The 18,092-nt window shown below is 35.0% G+C and overlaps 1 protein-coding gene across 1 annotated transcript in view; it reads left to right on the top strand.

The window, feature by feature from the left end:
- Positions 1-253: 253 nt before the first annotated feature.
- Positions 254-18,092, top strand: part of LOC137408102 (receptor-type tyrosine-protein phosphatase beta-like) — a 29,664-nt gene continuing 11,825 nt past the window's right edge. The window contains 9 exon segments of the mRNA XM_068094497.1: positions 254-425; positions 816-998; positions 5,619-5,775; positions 7,258-7,432; positions 8,093-8,183; positions 8,991-9,067; positions 10,445-10,574; positions 11,313-11,478; positions 11,817-11,978. Of these exon segments, the coding sequence (XP_067950598.1) occupies positions 254-425; positions 816-998; positions 5,619-5,775; positions 7,258-7,432; positions 8,093-8,183; positions 8,991-9,067; positions 10,445-10,574; positions 11,313-11,478; positions 11,817-11,978 (1,313 nt within the window).

The following is an 18,092-nucleotide window of genomic DNA, read 5'->3' on the forward strand; positions in this document are numbered from 1 at the left end:
TTATATATAAATATATATGTTGTAATATATATTTATATATAAATATATGAGTTGTGTAATATATATGCTAATATATATTATATATATATACACAACTTTGAAATTTAAATACATACATACAATCACAAATATAGGTATGACTGGTAAGCTGATAAGGGTTTGGCTGTTATGGACTGCAGGAATGATTTCTACTACGAATTTTAGCAGTCAACTTATAGATTGATAGCATGAAATTGTTATGTAGGGGTAAATTATGTCCTACAATGAAAAGCGTGTCAACATATCAGAGAGTCAAACAAAACACATTATTGATGGACTGTCACCCAACCCTGCATATAGCATCACATTAGCAGGCTACGTGATCAGGAATGATGAGATACTTGAAGGAAGAGTTGTTACAATTGTTGAAATCACAAAAGGAGGAAGTAAGTTTATATTATATTGTTAAAGTTTAATATATTAATGAATGATGAAATTAATATTCTTTCATGGTAGCTTTTGAAAATTTTGACTAGACAAAAACAGGAAAAAAGTGAATGAGCTGAAAGGTAAGAGAGGAGATGGAAAGTGAATGCAAGACACTCGAAGGAAAAAATTGAATTTTTACATTGAAGGAATTTTTTGAGCGAAGCAAACAAATCTTTGAAAATTTTTCTTGAAACAAACGATATATGTTTTTTGTTGTTGTAAGCACAGTTTCAGTTTTATTTGTGCAAAAGTTGAAAAATAAATACAGTAACTACTTTTCAAATAAGAGTAAGCAAACCCCTAGTGACTGCACTTTTAGTACAGTCCTTCTTGTACTACCATTTTAGTTCTAAGCTCACAAACCCTCAGCAGCTTTGTGAGAGAAGGCTGGATAAATAAAGTTTCAACGACCTACATTCAATTCACTCTCACCAGTGATTCCTCTGAAATATTCACCCAAGAAAATGGACCGGTCATCAAATATCAGATTCTTGTGTTTGCATCCGAATCAAACGATGGCTGCCACAAAGGTGAATGAGAAATATTTCAATTTTTATCAAATTTTATATTTGCATCTTGTTTATGATTTTGTCTAGTCGGGCATCTCTGTTGTTTATAAAGCTTGAATATTCAGTTTGTTTTCAGGTTGAAACTCATAGGTTGAAACTTTCACAGCTTGGAGCAGATGTTTTTACAAGATCATACAGTAATTTATTTTATTCACTTCACCACACAGCAAAACACCACACAGTTGCCAGGAATATCAATTTAGAATACCTTTGGTTGATTAATTAATATCTGTATTTGTTGTTAGATGGAACAGGAAGATCTGAGATCATTTAATCTTGGGGCCAGGCTCAAAGTTATAAAGGAAAGTCTTTACAAGCTTATGCTATTGGAAGTTTTGTTGCAGTTCCACAGGCTAATCAAAGGTATTTTGGTTGTATTTCACCTTCATCTTTGATTCACAACACTTTAAACACTTTAGATTGGGACTAAGTTAAACCCACAGGACACATACTCTGAAAGCTAGGATAATCAAATCGATGTTTTATTTCTATTCACATCATTTTATATCAATATCTTATTATACTAGAAATTCCACTGTAATACAGCCCATGACCAAAGTGATATTGGGAAAAAAAAAAGGGTACTGATGGTTGAGAAATGCAATATTAGCAGTCAAATGGCACTGCAGTGCAATAGGATAACTGCAATAGTAGCTGTAATGTACTTGGCGTTATTATGTACAGTAACTTCATTTGCAATATTAGAAGTAAACATCTTCAGTGCAATATTAGAAGTAAAATGCACTGATATTATTAGAATAACCGATATTATTGATATAATGGTACAGTAATAATAGAAAACCAATGCACAATTTTGTTTACATTTCAAAACGTCATAGCTAACAATATCAAGAAGTTGTGATATTTATATAGATTTTTAGAAAATCTATTTAACAAAACTATTTATAAAAAATCATAACAGTAACATATTGCCCAACATCAGTCACTATATACTTTGATCTTGTAAATTCGAATGCTTATTCTTATAATTAAATCTTATAAAATCAAATAATTATTCTTATAATTAAATCTTATAAAATTGAATAATTATTCTCATAATTAAATATTGTAATAATCTCATAAGAATCGTTAGTAAAAATACCATCGTCATTTCCTTTACTTTCGCTGCTTTGGACATCAGTTGGAATACCAAAGCACTTCTAAATGTCCAAAATGTCAGTTACTTTAAAATCGGCAAAAAAGAGACGATAACTTTTCAGTACTTCTACGTTAGCTACAAAAACCTTCGGCAATTCGACAATGCTATAGACCGGGGGAATGTGCACGTTTTTTTTTGTGAAATGCGCATGACTTAATGGTTCTATTCTCTGTCGCTTGGCGTTTTGTTTGCCGGTCTTAATTTTGATAAAATTAAGGCTTGTCAAGTTTTAATAACTATTTCAGGCCGAATTAATCTGTTTATTTATGTATAATCTGATCAGATGGGTAAGGGTTAGAAAATTCTCTACAAATAATAAAAATTGGTAACATATTTAAATAGGTTTATAAGTGTTTTGTATCATTATTATACTTAAACAACTTCATTGAAAAATGGTTAAATGCGTTGATGAGATTTCGGTGCAAGGATGTGTGACGCCCGTGGATGAATAACTTTTGTGAGTTGTATGCACATATGCATTTATCATAAATCTCCCAAACAATTGCTCCGCTTGTGCTTGGTTGTGGGATAAAAACTTTCCTTTTAACGCTATCTCATTATTACACTGCTTATTGTGATGTTTCAAGGTTGACAACTCTAGTTTAACAGGTTGCTTCAAATTTGAAGGGAACTAAATGAAAATGGCCACAGGTCACATGACTGGTTGTAAACAAAAAAAAAACTTTGAATCATTGTCTAGCTAAAAGATTACTGTTACTAGCCTATGTAGAAGTTTTCCACTTGAAGGTAGGAATTCATTCATTCAGCTACCACATTCATGGTAGGAAAACTGCGCAAAACAGTTGTTACATATGTCACTACTAGGCGTTAAACCTGTAACTAGATGCTTTACTACTGTGTTATAAGCAGATGTGACATGATAATTCCATAAACTGTATCCTATCATAAAATTGTCATAAACTCATAATTTAATAATAATTTAATAATAATAATGCCATAATTTAATTTGAATTAACTTGTGTTTAATATTTATTACAGTTATATAATTTTATTCCCAACAAGTCTCTGTTTGTCTCCTTTGGCTGATCTTATGCTGACCTTTTAACCTTTGGCTGCCGACAAAGACTAGGTAATTTTACAGATGCCTACATAACACTTTATACCAAACAGCTATAGTCAAAATTGAGACAGTAAGTTGCTTTTTAATTCCACAAGACTTAATTTACAGCTTATATGTACTATATTTATAGCCTTTAAACAATGTTATACTAGCAAATTAAAATTTTTACAAATTAGAAGCTTTGCTGATTCAATGAGCTTTTGAATTAGTTGTATACCATAATAATTTATCATATATGAATGATCATATATACTATGTTACCATAGATTTCCAACTATTAGGAGAGGAGAGGCGACTCTAAAGGCAATAGAGGATGACGATGACTGTGAAGTTGGTGAAGAGAAATCCTGTAACACTCATATTATACCCAACACTAACTACTGGTGAGTAATTGCTTCCGTCTCACACCTTGCAGAAATCTCTAACAACAGAAAGCTTTAAAAGCTTTCTCATTTTCATTTGACTGTATTTACAGTAAATTTTGTTTACCACTCATTCTTTAAAAGCATACGCCGCTGCATACACATATTAACTTGAACAGCTTAATCAATATGCAAACCTCAGTGGTGCTTGTTTTATGGAAGGCATATATGTATAAAGTTAGTTTTTTATGTGGAAAAATTGTTTAAAATCCTTGAAAAAGCAAGGCACTAAGAAGCATTTCAAACCTTGCACTGATTTTTCCTACATATCTGATCATGTCTTCCCCTCACATGCCCTACCTTCTCCTGCCCTAACGTTCTGCTCTATCCTGTTAGCCCTACCTTGTCTTGCTCTATAACGCCTTGCCGCACTCAGTCTTGCCTTACTGATTCTGTTTTGCTCCTGACCTGTTATTCTCTGTCTTACCCTGCCTTGACTGGCACAGCCCAAGTTCAACCTGTTTTGCTTTTTAAGACAAACAGTCATACCTAAACTTACCATCTCATGTGAATGCAATTATTTTGAATTTTGATGGAGGAAAGGATCAAATATTTGTCTGTACCATTTAATTTACATCAAATGACATCGGAATTTTTCAAAACCTTACACCGTTTTAAGTAAAAATACCAATTCTGATAAAAATTAAAAGTTGATTATGAAATACAAATGCAATGATTCAACTACATTTATTGTGCATGTTAAAGTAACTCACACTACATAGGTATTTATATCACTCACTACAACTGAACCTACAATTCTCTTCACGTATTGTAAATGTGAAGTAACTATGAAACCATTTCCTGATTATTATTGGTTAATTTAGTCTTTTTAAGTAGTTGAATAATTTATGTATCTTTAAAACATGCATTGGCTCTGATGCTATATGAAGATCCTTGAAGTAATAATAATGCAGGATTTAGGTTGCAGAATGAATTACAAGACATATAATGCCTTTTCATAAAAATGTTTGCTCCAACTTATAACAGTTTTGACACGCTAAGAAATTGTAATCAAACATTTTACATCTAAGAATGACAGCGTTCTTTTTATCAGAATGTAGATAAAATGTATTTTCTATTGGCTGAACTGATTTTCATGCAAAACAACTTCAGCGGAATAAAAGTATTGAAATCTAAAAAAACTAGAAGAGAATTATCTTTTGGACCAAATTGTTCTAAGAGCAAAAATATTATTTGTCACACATGTTTAAAACAGCTTGACAATATTTTTATCAGTTGACCAGCTATAGGCAGTTCTCGCTTGATTTTTCACTTTTTACTCATACTTCATACTAGTAACTAGTATGTGTTGACAATGTGGTTGCCAGTCTCTCTCTCTCCCTCTCCCTCTCTCCCTCTCTCCTTCACTCCCTTTCTCTCCCTCTCTCTCTCTCTCTCTCCTTCTCTCTCCCTCCCTCTCTCTCCCTCTCTCTCCCTCTCTCTCTCTCTCCCTCTCTCTCTCCCTCTCTCTCCCTCTCTCTCCCTCTCTCTCCCTCTCTCTCCCTGTCACTTTCTCTCTCTTCCTCGCTCTCTTGCTCCCTCGCTCTCACTCTCTCGCTCTCTCGCCCTCTCGCCCTCTCGCCTTCTTGCCCTCTCGCCCTTTCACCTCCTCGCCCTCTCTCCCTCTCTCTCCCTCTTTCTCCCTCTCTCTCCCTCTCTCCCTCTCACTTTCTCTCGCTTCCTCGCTATCTCGCTCCCTCGCTCTCACGCTCTCGCTCTCTCACCCTCTCGCTCTCTATGCTTTTTTTTATCCCTCCATCGGTTTAACCATGACTGCCTGACAGCTTTGTATTCATTTCTGACTTTTATTCAGCTCTGTTTTCTTCCTTTGCTCACAACTCTACTAATAATCACAGTTCAAACAAACATTGCTTAGTTCTGTAGCTACAATTTCTGTTTGTCAAGCATATACTTACGAGGATGGACTAGTGGGGAAGGCTATGCTGACTCGGAGTGCATTGTGCAGGGACGAACAGAACTTGACATCATTCCAATTGCTATTGGAGCTGCTGCTTTTTTGGTTGCCGTGATATTACTCATCATAGTGATGGTAGTACTGAAAAAGCGTAAAGACAGGTAAGACAACTCCTTGTGATTAGCATTAATTAGGCTTATTAAACTTTAATTGCCACGTACAACTTTTATTGTATTTTCTAGGTAAATCAGAGACGCTGATTCCGATTTTTTCGTCAAAATAAAGATTGATCGACTAACTTTCAAAGTAATAAAGACTTTTTGACAGGGTCTTAATATTGGTCTCGAAATGAACACAATCGGCACAACTACTGTAGCTCTGTCCATATATATTTGATGTAACCTAGCTTTTTAGGAACGGAGGTTAGGGATGTTTATTCCAGTTTAGAATGATAGAGATGGGTGGCTTAAAACCCATTATTATCTAATTTCAGCCTTCAAAATAATCTTAATCTTTTCTGAAAGGAAGATAAGCTATTTAACATTGCATATTTAAACAGGAGCTAACAAAGCACAATAACAACACTAGTTTGTTATAAAATCGCGCTTTTTAAGACCGACTTTCTCGCCGTTCAGCTTATTTAACATCCTATAACAAGTTACGAGCAATTTTAGATAGTTTAATAGCCTTTCATAACAAAACTGAAAAGATTTTGCAGGCTGAATTTAGATAATAATGGGATTTAAGACACCCATCTCTATCATTCTAAATTGCAAAAAACGTTCTTAACTTTTGTTCTAAAAATCTAGGCTACGTCACATATTTATGGGCAGAGCTTGTTTTGCCGATTGTGTTGTTTCGAGATGGACATTGAAACGCTTTAAAAAAACCTTCATGCTTTTGAATGTTAGTGGACCAATCTTTATTTTGAGGACAAAATCAGAACCAGCGTTTCTGATTTACTTAGAAAATAGGATAAAAGTTGTACGTGACAGTTATGGCTTAACGATGAACTTACATAAGGTTTTAGTAAATTTTATGAGTGATTATTGGTCTTTTTTCTAACATTTGCATTTGTTTCTGATGTTTGAGGTAATCTGATTAGCAAGAGGTTTTAGAATTAAATGGGATAAAACTTTGGCTCAATTAAAATGCTCAGAAGAAAAAATACATGCAAAATAATGTCACTAGTTGCTATCATTGCTGTAGTTGATATCAGCTACGGTGTTCAAATTGCAGCATTACTCATCTCAATTCTGTCAGTCTATTTGCAATTATAGACCTCATAATCACACACTCGCTTGATCTTCGTGTTTTAACCGTGATGAGCATTTTAACTGCAATCAGGTTTATTCAATTCTAATTTTGAAACATCCTGGCAGTCAGATCTCCTCAAACATCAAAAAGTATCACAAATAATAGAAAAATATCGATAATTTCAGATAAACTCTACTAAAATTTTGTGTAAGTTCTATTTTACTCAAAAAGCTCAACAAGGTTACGATTTAGTTGTTGTCTGATTCATATCTGATGATATATATGCTGATTGACTGATTGTTATTTTATATTTATTAAGTAAACAAGTAAGCTAATAACTTGAACTCGCATATTTTCTGCTAACATTTAAAAAATAAAAGTTGCAGACTAGGGGGTGAATCTCCAAATATCATATCTCGACCAGAATCAGCTACCTGGTCTGGGGAAAATACAGAAACTGATGAGCAAGAGCCACCGGCACCTGTTTCACAGAAAGATTTTGTAGCTCACACTGAAAACATGCATAAAAACCAGAACTGCCTGTTTTCTGAAGATTATCAGGTATAATTCAGACTCCTAATTGCATCCAAATAATATAACACAGACCCAACCACCAAGTCTGATTCAAGTCTGATAAATGCTGTGTGAAGCTCATTGAATATATTCGTGTCTGCAAAATACAGCGTAGACCTCATTGCGCCTATGCGAGTCTGAAGAGTACAATGAAGAGCTCAATGAGATTGAAGTTAGCTGAAAAGTGTCAGCTAGAGCTCATAGAGCGTGATTTACATGTATCTCTAAAGAGCATCATGAAATGCTCATTGAGTTCAACACTAGCTGAGGAGTTTTATGTAGAGTTTGATTCAAGTTTGAAGAGTACGATGTAGAGCTCATTGAATATAATTTTTAGCAGATCAATCATTAGGCATGCTTCTGTTGTGAAATAAGCAAAAGAGATGTCAGTGCACAAATAATCAAGTTGTATGATTGTTAATAACTATGAACTTATAAAGCTGTTGTGAGAAGGCAATTTGAAAAGTTACTAATAAAATGTCGAAATAGGTTTGCTCCAAAATAAACCTTGTTTTCATAAACTTTTTAGAATTATTCTTGTACATTCAATGTGTGTAGCTTATGGCTTTAAAATCTTTTTTGTGAAAAATGTTTTTACTAATGTATCTGTTAACATATTTGCTTACTGTTATTTTGTGATGATTGCAGACTTTGCTGAGGATGTCTAAAAAAAATCGACATAATGCAGCTGTTTTGGAGCCGAACACTTCTAAAAATCGTTGGGTTGACACTCTTCCTTGTACGTATGCTTAGTTATAAAGTGTGTGATGTTACAAAAACTTTAGCGTCTATCTTAAAACATCTGAATTTAAGACTGGGTTCAAAGTTCAAAGTTCAAATTGACTTGGTTCAAAGTCAATTTGCTTCATTTATAAAAAGTCTAGCAAACTGGGGCAAATATTCTAGCAAAAACACTTTCTAGAGCTGAGTAAAAAACAATAATAAATAATTTGAGTTGTCATATGCAATATTGAAATGATCAAAACTTAAAAAAATGTATGTAAAAAGTTACAACATATCTAATTAATATGACAATTAGTAAAAACAGACTTCATTGTTAGATGTGAGTATATGTTCAAGCCTAACAACTTGTAAGTTTAGTGATAGGGAGAGATTAGAAGTCTGCAAGGTAAGATAACTTCAGCTAACACTAGGTATAGTTAAAGCTACCTTATTTTTTGTAACTTAAACCATAACTGTCACGAACAACTTTTATCGTATTTATTAGGTAAATCAAACACGCTGATTCTGATTTTGTACTCAAAATAAAGATTACTTAGTCCACTAACCTTCAAAGTCATTTAGGCTTTTTTAAAGCATTTCAATATCCGTTTCGAAAACAACACAATCGACATTACAAGCTCCGCCCATAAATATGTTACGAAACCTAGCTTTTTCAGGAACGGAAGTTACATAAGGATGTTTAGACCAATTTTCGCAAATAACTTTGCTGAATTTCTTTAATTTTGCTTCTTTTAAAGAAGTTTAGCTTAAGAAAAAAGTTTAATAACTAGCCCTACTTTTAATCTCTATTTATCTATTACAGTTGATCATTCTCGAGTGAAACTTCTACCTGCAGAAGAGGAAATTGGTTCAGACTATATCAACGCTAACTACATGCCTGTAAGAGTTCTTGAATGTATTTTACTGATGGCCACAGAACGCTAAATTGTTTAATTGCAAATTTATGGCTATCTCAACTTAACCTTTGTAAAAAATGTTTTTTAATAGAATAAGTGGTGAAACACGCGCATTAACAAACTATTACAAATTAATCACTTTTTGTAAATCATTGTTACAAACCTAGAAAATGAGCTGCTGTCGATGTGTCCTTTTTAAATTATTATTTCTGTTACTGCAGCAAACTAAAGTAGCCTAGTTGATTGTGTGTAGCTCAATCCATTCTGAGTGATTCAATATTTATCATTTGCTTTAATTTTCATTTGCATCATCAGTTTAAGATGTTTTTAATGCTGAGAAAGTTATAATTGTATAAAAAAGTTTTATATCTAATCAATAAACTCTACTGCAGGTTTGGCGCTTAAAACAATGATTTGCATTTAAAAATAGGTACTAGAAGTCTTGCAAGTCAGTCGGTTATACTGTTCAGAAATAAATAAAATATAGTAGTTACTAAATACTAGCCAAATCCACTTTTGACATTTTTATGGTAAAACCTCTCAACTCAACCAGGCAAGTTGTTCAAGTTCAATTCAGTTTATATAATACCTATATTATCAGGATGACACCACTGACAAACCATAGGAATGTTTTTGTTCTAAACACACATCTTGTGTATGATGTTGTAATTACAGTTAATGAAGTTATGATGCAATTAAAATGATTTTAATATAATTTGGTTTATATAGACATCACAACCATAAAATTTGATGAAACAGAAAAAAATGAACTTTTGTGAGCTTGAATAAATTTGTGGTATACATGGATCTTTTAAAAAACAATAAATGAATAATTCAGTATACAATAGTTGGTTTACTGGTTCTGTTTTATGCACTCAATTTATACTCAGCATCGCAGATATAATAAAATAATTACCCAATGAATACTTACTTCACAAGCTAGGAGTCTAAATCTTTACTTAAACAATAGCCGTGTTTTAAGCCAGCTTGATGATAGTTAGGCTATGTACAGCAACCAACAGTGCTAGCTCTTCACCCAAAGTGCTTTAAATGTGAGTATTTTAGGCAGAAAAATATCTTAATAAATTTAACTGATGTAATGAATGTAATTACAATCATTCATCACTAGGATCAGTTGAATAATAATTGTAGTGTAGTAGATTAGATCTCTGGCCTTCAAACCTAAAGATTCCAAGATGAAATTTGATGTAAAGCGGAGCTTTATTGCTAGATTTTACTTATTATAACTGGACAGACAGTGGAACTGATATTCATATATAAATGTAGATTCCTTGCAATTATGTTGTTAAAACCAAGCCGCATTATGCAAGTTTGTATCAAATACTTTTTAATAATCTAGGGGTTCATGTCTCGCAGAGAATACATAGCTACCCAAGGTCCTCTTCCTGGAACCATCGATCACTTATGGAGAATGGTTTGGGAGCAGAATGTTCCTACAATTGTTATGTTGACACAGGTGATTGAAAAAAGTAAGTCTTTATGAAAATCAATCAATCAAAGGATCACAGATAATAGCTATTAAAGTTTAACTACATATCTTGATATAATAATTAAAATAATTTAATTTTCAAATATTTTATTATGTGAATATAGTTAAATATAGGCATAAAATAATACTTACGTTTTCAGAATAAAAATTTCAATGATGCTGAAAAACCACTAATATAATCTTTGCTCAGATTTTGCTTTTGCCATTATTCAAGACAAATAACTATTTTAGGCAATTCGCAGCCACTATTTTGGTTTTGATGCACTTTTTATTCTCATAACATTATTAGGATAATAGAACACAACAGCTGATAAAAATAAAAACGTTTCAAATAATTCTGACTTGGTTTACTTATGTGCCTAGTAAAATGTTGACACAGATTACTTTTAACGCTGACAACTTTTTCATTCATGCAGAACCTGAAGCAATCTAATACTATTTTTTGGGTGCCTGAACTGAACATGAAAGTAACTAAAATGAATACATTTGTATATAGCAAAACTATGCATAAATAAGAAATCTATACATATACATATATACATTGTATATAGATCGCAACATAGTCAGATCTCGTCAATGATTCTTTTCTCTATCTTCCTAAATGGAAAGCTGTATTAATGTTAAACATCAGAACTGTCAAACAATCCTAGTTTTTTGTTGTATCTTAAAAAGTTTGAGTCGTTTCTGTTATACACTGTAAAACAAACATGTTTTACAGACAGGAGGAAGTGTGAACAGTACTGGCCAGATGAGGTTGATGAAGGATCAGCGTATGGAGATTTAGTGGTTACTCTGGTATCCACTTCAATACTACCAGAATACACTATTCGAATCTTTGATGTTCAGATGGTAAATGCGTAGATGTAGATATATTCCCATGCTTTATATTCTTGAAGCTACACTCTTTGTTAATGAGTTAAAGAATTATACACAAATATAAACAATTTGGTTTGGATTTTACGCAATATCAAGTCTTGTTGATTTTAATCTTGAAACAACCGGCCAGTCAGATCACCTCAAACATCAAAAACAACCACAAGTAGTAGAAAAATGCTGATACATTTTGACAGAATCTACTAAAATTTTTTGTAAGTTCACCATAAATATTTTAAATGACCGATTTTGTTAATGTTAGCTAATTAATTTGTTCTACTGATAACCATTAGAACAGTCTCCGAGCTGCAGGCATTTGTTATTTTTAAAACCGCTTCTCTACCTTCACCATCTTACAGAAAGATGCAACAAGAACGATCAAACACTTTTCTGTGTCTTTCTGGCCTGACTTTGGATGTCCAGAAGAAACCTCAAGTCTGCTAAACTTGGTGAGGGTGGTGAGAAGCCACTTGAAGCCTGAGCCAAGAGGCCCTTTGGTCGTACACTGCAGGTATTTTCATTTACCTAATTGGTGTCTGGTAATTCCTAAAACCTCAGGTTAATCATGGCAAAAAATGGAACTTTGGTACAACACAATTTAAATCTAAAAAATTTGTACACTAACACAAAATAAGTGGTCAAAAGATTTTCAACAAAAGATTGCAGCGTTTTTTTAGCTTTATAAATAAAGGAGATATTCTTAGTCATACATACACTAGAGAGAACTAAAGTGACAGTACTCTAAAGATTAAAAAACCTGTAATAGAGGAGAAATCTTGGATAAGTTTTCTCCCATCTTTTTTATTAGATTTATATATTTTTTAAAAGTAATATATATCATATCAAAGAAACTAAGTTGAAAGGAAAACTCCAAACTCTATGAGTTAAGTATAGAGACAGCCTGACAAGCAGCAAGTGTAAAAAATGTTGTGTCCTATATATTGTGGAGGACCGGGACATACATGTATATTATTTACTGCACTTATATATATATATCCGCACTAGCATTTACCCGAACCTCTCGAACTTCCTTTATCGCATACTTGAACTGCCTTTTTATTATTATATAACTATATTACTGAACTGCCTTTTTGTTACATAACCATACTAATCCTGTTATATCTTGCATATCCTTTGTGATATAAATAGATCGGTAGGCGAAGCTAAACTATAGGCGCTGGCTATATAAGCGGTAGATAGGCAGGGTGTGCTTGATTCCACTCATACTTGTGAACACTTGTATTGAAGATATTGTTAATAAACTGCTATATACTCATACGAACTGATTCTATTGACGCCTGCCTGGTTGGCTCACCGATTGTACAAGCAGGCTCAGTGCAACCATCAGACGGAACTGCCAGGGTGACTCTAAGAAGGCTAGGAGGCGATCCACGGTTTTGTCTAGACTCGATCGGGTGTGCCATGGCACAAGAGATCCAGTCTTAAGACCAGCCATTAGTGGATCCAGACTAGCCTGAGATAGAGATCCAGAGGCAGGCCGGGGGTTTGGTTTCGGAGCAGGCCTGACTACTAGGTTCTTGTCTTGGACTGACTTGACCGCCACGGGCAGGTCAATCAGGCCTCGGACAAGGCCGACCAGTAGCCCAGGTTGCGACTCCCTTGTTAGGAAGTAAAGCTGACTCAGCTACCAGAGTCAGATCCTTTACAATATATATATATATATATATATTTGAAAAATTATTGCGAAAAAAGTAAACTTTTAGTATTTGCGTTACAAATTTGTTTCGTGCGAAGCACTCCTCAGACGCAATTGTACTAAAATGAAAAGCTTTACCGAATGTGCCAAAATATCAGAAATGGGCTCGCTGTGTTAATCATGTAATTTAGTGCTAAGTGTAACCGAGAAGATAACTCCTAGCATGTCTGCAATTAGAAGTCAATTCATTTCTTTTATTTAATGTGCCTAAGTGTGGTTTGCATATTATGAAGTATTTTTCAAGTAAACATAATTTGCATCGTTTTGTCTTGTTTGAATATGGTTGTGCTTGAGCTAATATTTTCCATGTTATGTTGTATGTTGAGTTGTTTTCTTTCAACTTCCAAATGTGTTTGCTCAATTCTGTGTGGTGTTGTTTGTTTTTGTGGTTAAACGAGGCTTTATGGTTGCTGTATCTAGTTTTAAATTCGGTTGAGCAAAGTCCTATGTAGGTCGCTACGTGGTTGTTTGTATTGTTGCTGACTGTTGCTTGATATATCACATTTTTGGCTCTGCATTTTCCTTCCAAAGGGCAGTTGTTCTTTTGTCTGCAATTGCAACTTTTTTCATTGCCTTCTTTTTGTAGTGTACTGGTTTTATTAAGGGTTTTGTTGCTCCCATCAATGATTGTTTTCATGTTTGGCATTACTGAGTAGCTCAGTTTTAAGGTTTGTCTATTAAATATTGCTTGGAGTGGGTGTTTCTTTGGAAAACATGTTGTAACTATGCTGAAGAATTTTTGTCCAATATTGGTTTCAACATTGGCGCTGAATGGTGGGTTGTACTATGTAATTTTTCTTTGTCTGTTACGCTTTTTAGGTTTATTCATGTTGGTTTCATATTGTAGTTTGCTGTTGTATCCACTCTTGTGGAGTGCTTCTTGGTATGGTTGCACTGTGCTGTTAAATTGTTGTTCATCTGATGAAAGTGCGTTTAGTCGTTTGTTTATGTTGTCTGGTAAGTTTTTCAATATGGAAGGTGGATGGTTGCTTTGTTTGTGCACATATAGTATTGTGTTGCCTGGTTTTTGGAAAGGCTTGAAGCTGCCATCTTGTAGATTTAAAGTTACGTCAAGAAAGTTCACTGATCGTTTGTTCGCCTCAATAGTAATTTTCAAGTTGTTCTTATTAAATATGTTGCATATTAGTTTCTTTGTTTTTTCTATAGCTTGGGGTGTACCCTTGCAAACCGCAAGTCCGTCGTCTCTGTATAGTCTAATGCTGCAAGTCAATTCTTTGGGTATTTGGGTCAGTAAGTAAGTCCCTACTAATTCACAAGTCTCCGCTCCGTCGTAGCTACCCATAGTCACGTCAAACAATTTATTAGAGTTCTTCTTTGACCAGGCCGTGTCGTTGTGAAATACAAGCGATCTTTTTGCATGTAGTATGATTGCCTTTTCGTCTTCTGTGATATTTGTTATGTTGCTTGCAAAATCTAATGCTTTTTTTAATAGTGCCCCTGTTATTGAAGGGTAAAATTCACAAACGTCAAAAGTAATAAATGCTTGTTAACTAAAGTTAACTAAATAAAGTTAACTCACCGAATGAGATGGAAAGCACATTTTTACTTAAACCCAAATCAGCAATTAGAACAAAAAGAAACCTATGGATTCAAAACAAAGCAACTGCCACCTTTTATAAAAGAAATGTCAGATTTTGAAAGTAAGATAACAGAAATGATACAAAACATCAAATTCAAGCCGTACAACAATGAACTTCAACGAAAACTACTTCAAGACACTAAGACAATACAAGCAAACAATAAAATACTTGTCAAAGCTGACAAAACAACCAATTTTTACAGACTTGAAAATGATGAATACAGCAAAATGTTGCAAAATAATGTGACTAAAACCTACAAAAAAGCTGACAAGACAGCAGTAAATCAAATTACATCAAAAGACAAAGAAATAGCGCACAAATTAGGACTTGAGAAAAGAATTGAGACAATAGCAGAGAAACAACCATTCATAACGTTAAAAGACCACAAAGATAACTTCACAAACCACCCCACGTGTAGACTAATCAATCCAACAAAATCTGAAATAGGAAAAATAAGCAAAACTCTGCTCACAGGTATCAACAAAAAAGTGACAAGAGAAACTAGTGTAAAATTATGGCGAAGTACGGGTGATGTACTGAATTGGTTTAGAGAAATAAAGGAAAAGCAACAGCAAGCATTTATTACTTTTGACGTTTGTGAATTTTACCCTTCAATAACAGAGGCACTATTAAAAAAAGCATTAGATTTTGCAAGCAACATAACAAATATCACAGAAGACAAAAAGGCAATCATACTACATGCAAAAAGATCGCTTGTATTTCACAACGACACGGCCTGGTCAAAGAAGAACTCTAATAAATTGTTTGACGTGACTATGGGTAGCTACGACGGAGCGGAGACTTGTGGATTAGTAGGGACTTACTTACTGACCCAAATACCCAAAGAATTGACTTGCAGCATTAGACTATACAGAGACGACGGACTTGCGGTTTGCAAGGGTACACCCCAAGCTATAGAGAGAACAAAGAAACTAATATGCAACATATTTAATAAGAACAACTTGAAAATTACTATTGAGGCGAACAAACGATCAGTGAACTTTCTTGACGTAACTTTAAATCTACAAGATGGCAGCTTCAAGCCTTTCCAAAAACCAGGCAACACAATACTATATGTGCACAAACAAAGCAACCATCCACCTTCCATATTGAAAAACTTACCAGACAACATAAACAAACGATTAAACGCACTTTCATCAGATGAACAACAATTTAACAGCACAGTGCAACCATACCAAGAAGCACTCCACAAGAGTGGATAAAACAGCAAACTACAATATGAAACCAACATGAATAAATCTAAAAAGCGTAACAGACAAAGAAAAATTACATGGTACAACCCACCATTCAGCGCCAATGTTGAAACCAATATTGGACAAAAATTCTTCAGCATAGTTACAACATGTTTTCCAAAGAAACACCCACTCCAAGCAATATTTAATAGACAAACCTTAAAACTGAGCTACTCAGTAATGCCAAACATGAAAACAATCATTGATGGGAGCAACAAAACCCTTAATAAAACCAGTACACTACAAAAAGAAGACAATGAAAAAAGTTGCAATTGCAGACAAAAGAACAACTGCCCTTTGGAAGGAAAATGCAGACCCAAAAATGTGATATATCAAGCAACAGTCAGCAACAATACAAACAACCACGTAGCGACCTACATAGGACTTTGCTCAACCGAATTTAAAACTAGATACAGCAACCATAAAGCCTCGTTTAACCACAAAAACAAACAACACCACACAGAATTGACCAAACACATTTGGAAGTTGAAAGAAAACAACTCAACATACAACATAACATGGAAAATATTAGCTCAAGCACAACCATATACAAACAAGACAAAACGATGCAAATTATGTTTACTTGAAAAATACTTCATAATATGCAAACCACACTTAGGCACATTAAATAAAAGAAATGAATTGACTTCTAATTGCAGACATGCTAGGAGTTATCTTCTCGGTTACACTTAGCACTAAATTACATGATTAACACAGCGAGCCCATTTCTGATATTTTGGCACATTCGGTAAAGCTTTTCATTTTAGTACAATTGCGTCTGAGGAGTGCTGTGTTGGATCCTGCGACCAACACGTAGAGGCGACTAGGTCGGCTTATTCTACCGGTCTGCATTCACCCTTCACCGGGGCTGTGTGCGGGTTGCCCGTGACCAACACGCGGAGGCGACTAGGTCGACTTACACCACCGGTCAACATCAACCACCTTGCACAAGGGATAGCTCCCAGAGTGGGTTTTGTACCAGGTCGACAAGGTCGACCGGAGGTCGACGGGGTCGACGATGCTTCTATGAATTTATCACCACAGCACAGTCCATAGACTAGGTCTTTGGAATTAGCTATATGCTTAGTGTGGTTCTGCTATCGCTCAAGGTAACAGAAGAAGTATGGTTCCAAATGCAATGCATATATTTGAACAACATAAAAGAGCCGAGGCTCTGCCTTAAATACATTCAATTATGCAAATAAGGTAGCAAAGGCCAGCCTCCTTTAGGGGCGTGGTTACACAAATGAAAAAGGGAGCACAACTCCAAATGATATAAAGAAAAAGGGGATGGCAACATAATGTTTCCATCACACACACCGCCCCTATAGACGACCATCGGCTATATAAAAACAAACCAAAAGAAAAGAAAAATAAAATAATATGAGAAAACACAAACTAACTGAAGCATACCAAGGATAAACAATGTCTTTCACGGACTTCGGTCGCATCTTTTATGGGGTCGAAATCCGGTTTGCCAATTCTTCTAGATGACGGGCCGTCCGTCTGAGATTAGAGGCCTCTTCCCGAAGGGCGTCCACCGTGACTCGGGGTCGAATGTCTCCCAGTCGGCTCTGGACGCTTCCGACCGTTGTTAATATTTTCCTGGGAGCTGGTATGGGTCTTTCCACTTTGAGCGGACTACACCGCTGGCCTATCCGCTTTTTCTTCGGGGGAAAGGGAAAGGGCGCCTGGGGTCCTCTTCTCACAGGCGGCTTCGCCTTAACCGGCCCATAGGGTGTGGGTTTCTCGAAGGCCGGAGGGTTAATCAGTCGGACCTTCTGGCTCCACGCGGGGTAACTGGCGCGGTCGACCTCATAAATGTTGATGCCCGTTCCACCGTGGGCTTTTCGTATCTTCACATCCCTTATTCTGGACTGATGTTTAGAGATAGTGTCCCTGGAAGTTGAATTCCTCCCACATTTACAAAAGAATCTAGTGAAATGCTGCGCGATATGAATACGGCGCCGTCGGGGAGTGGACAATAGCTGCTGACACAACGGGCAGTTGGTACCACCTTCCCGGCATAACCTCAGTATCTTCCTAGCCGTTTC

Source organism: Watersipora subatra, chromosome 11 (genome assembly GCF_963576615.1).
Source record: "Watersipora subatra chromosome 11, tzWatSuba1.1, whole genome shotgun sequence".
In the NCBI taxonomy this organism is placed as follows: Eukaryota; Metazoa; Bryozoa; class Gymnolaemata; order Cheilostomatida; family Watersiporidae; genus Watersipora; species Watersipora subatra.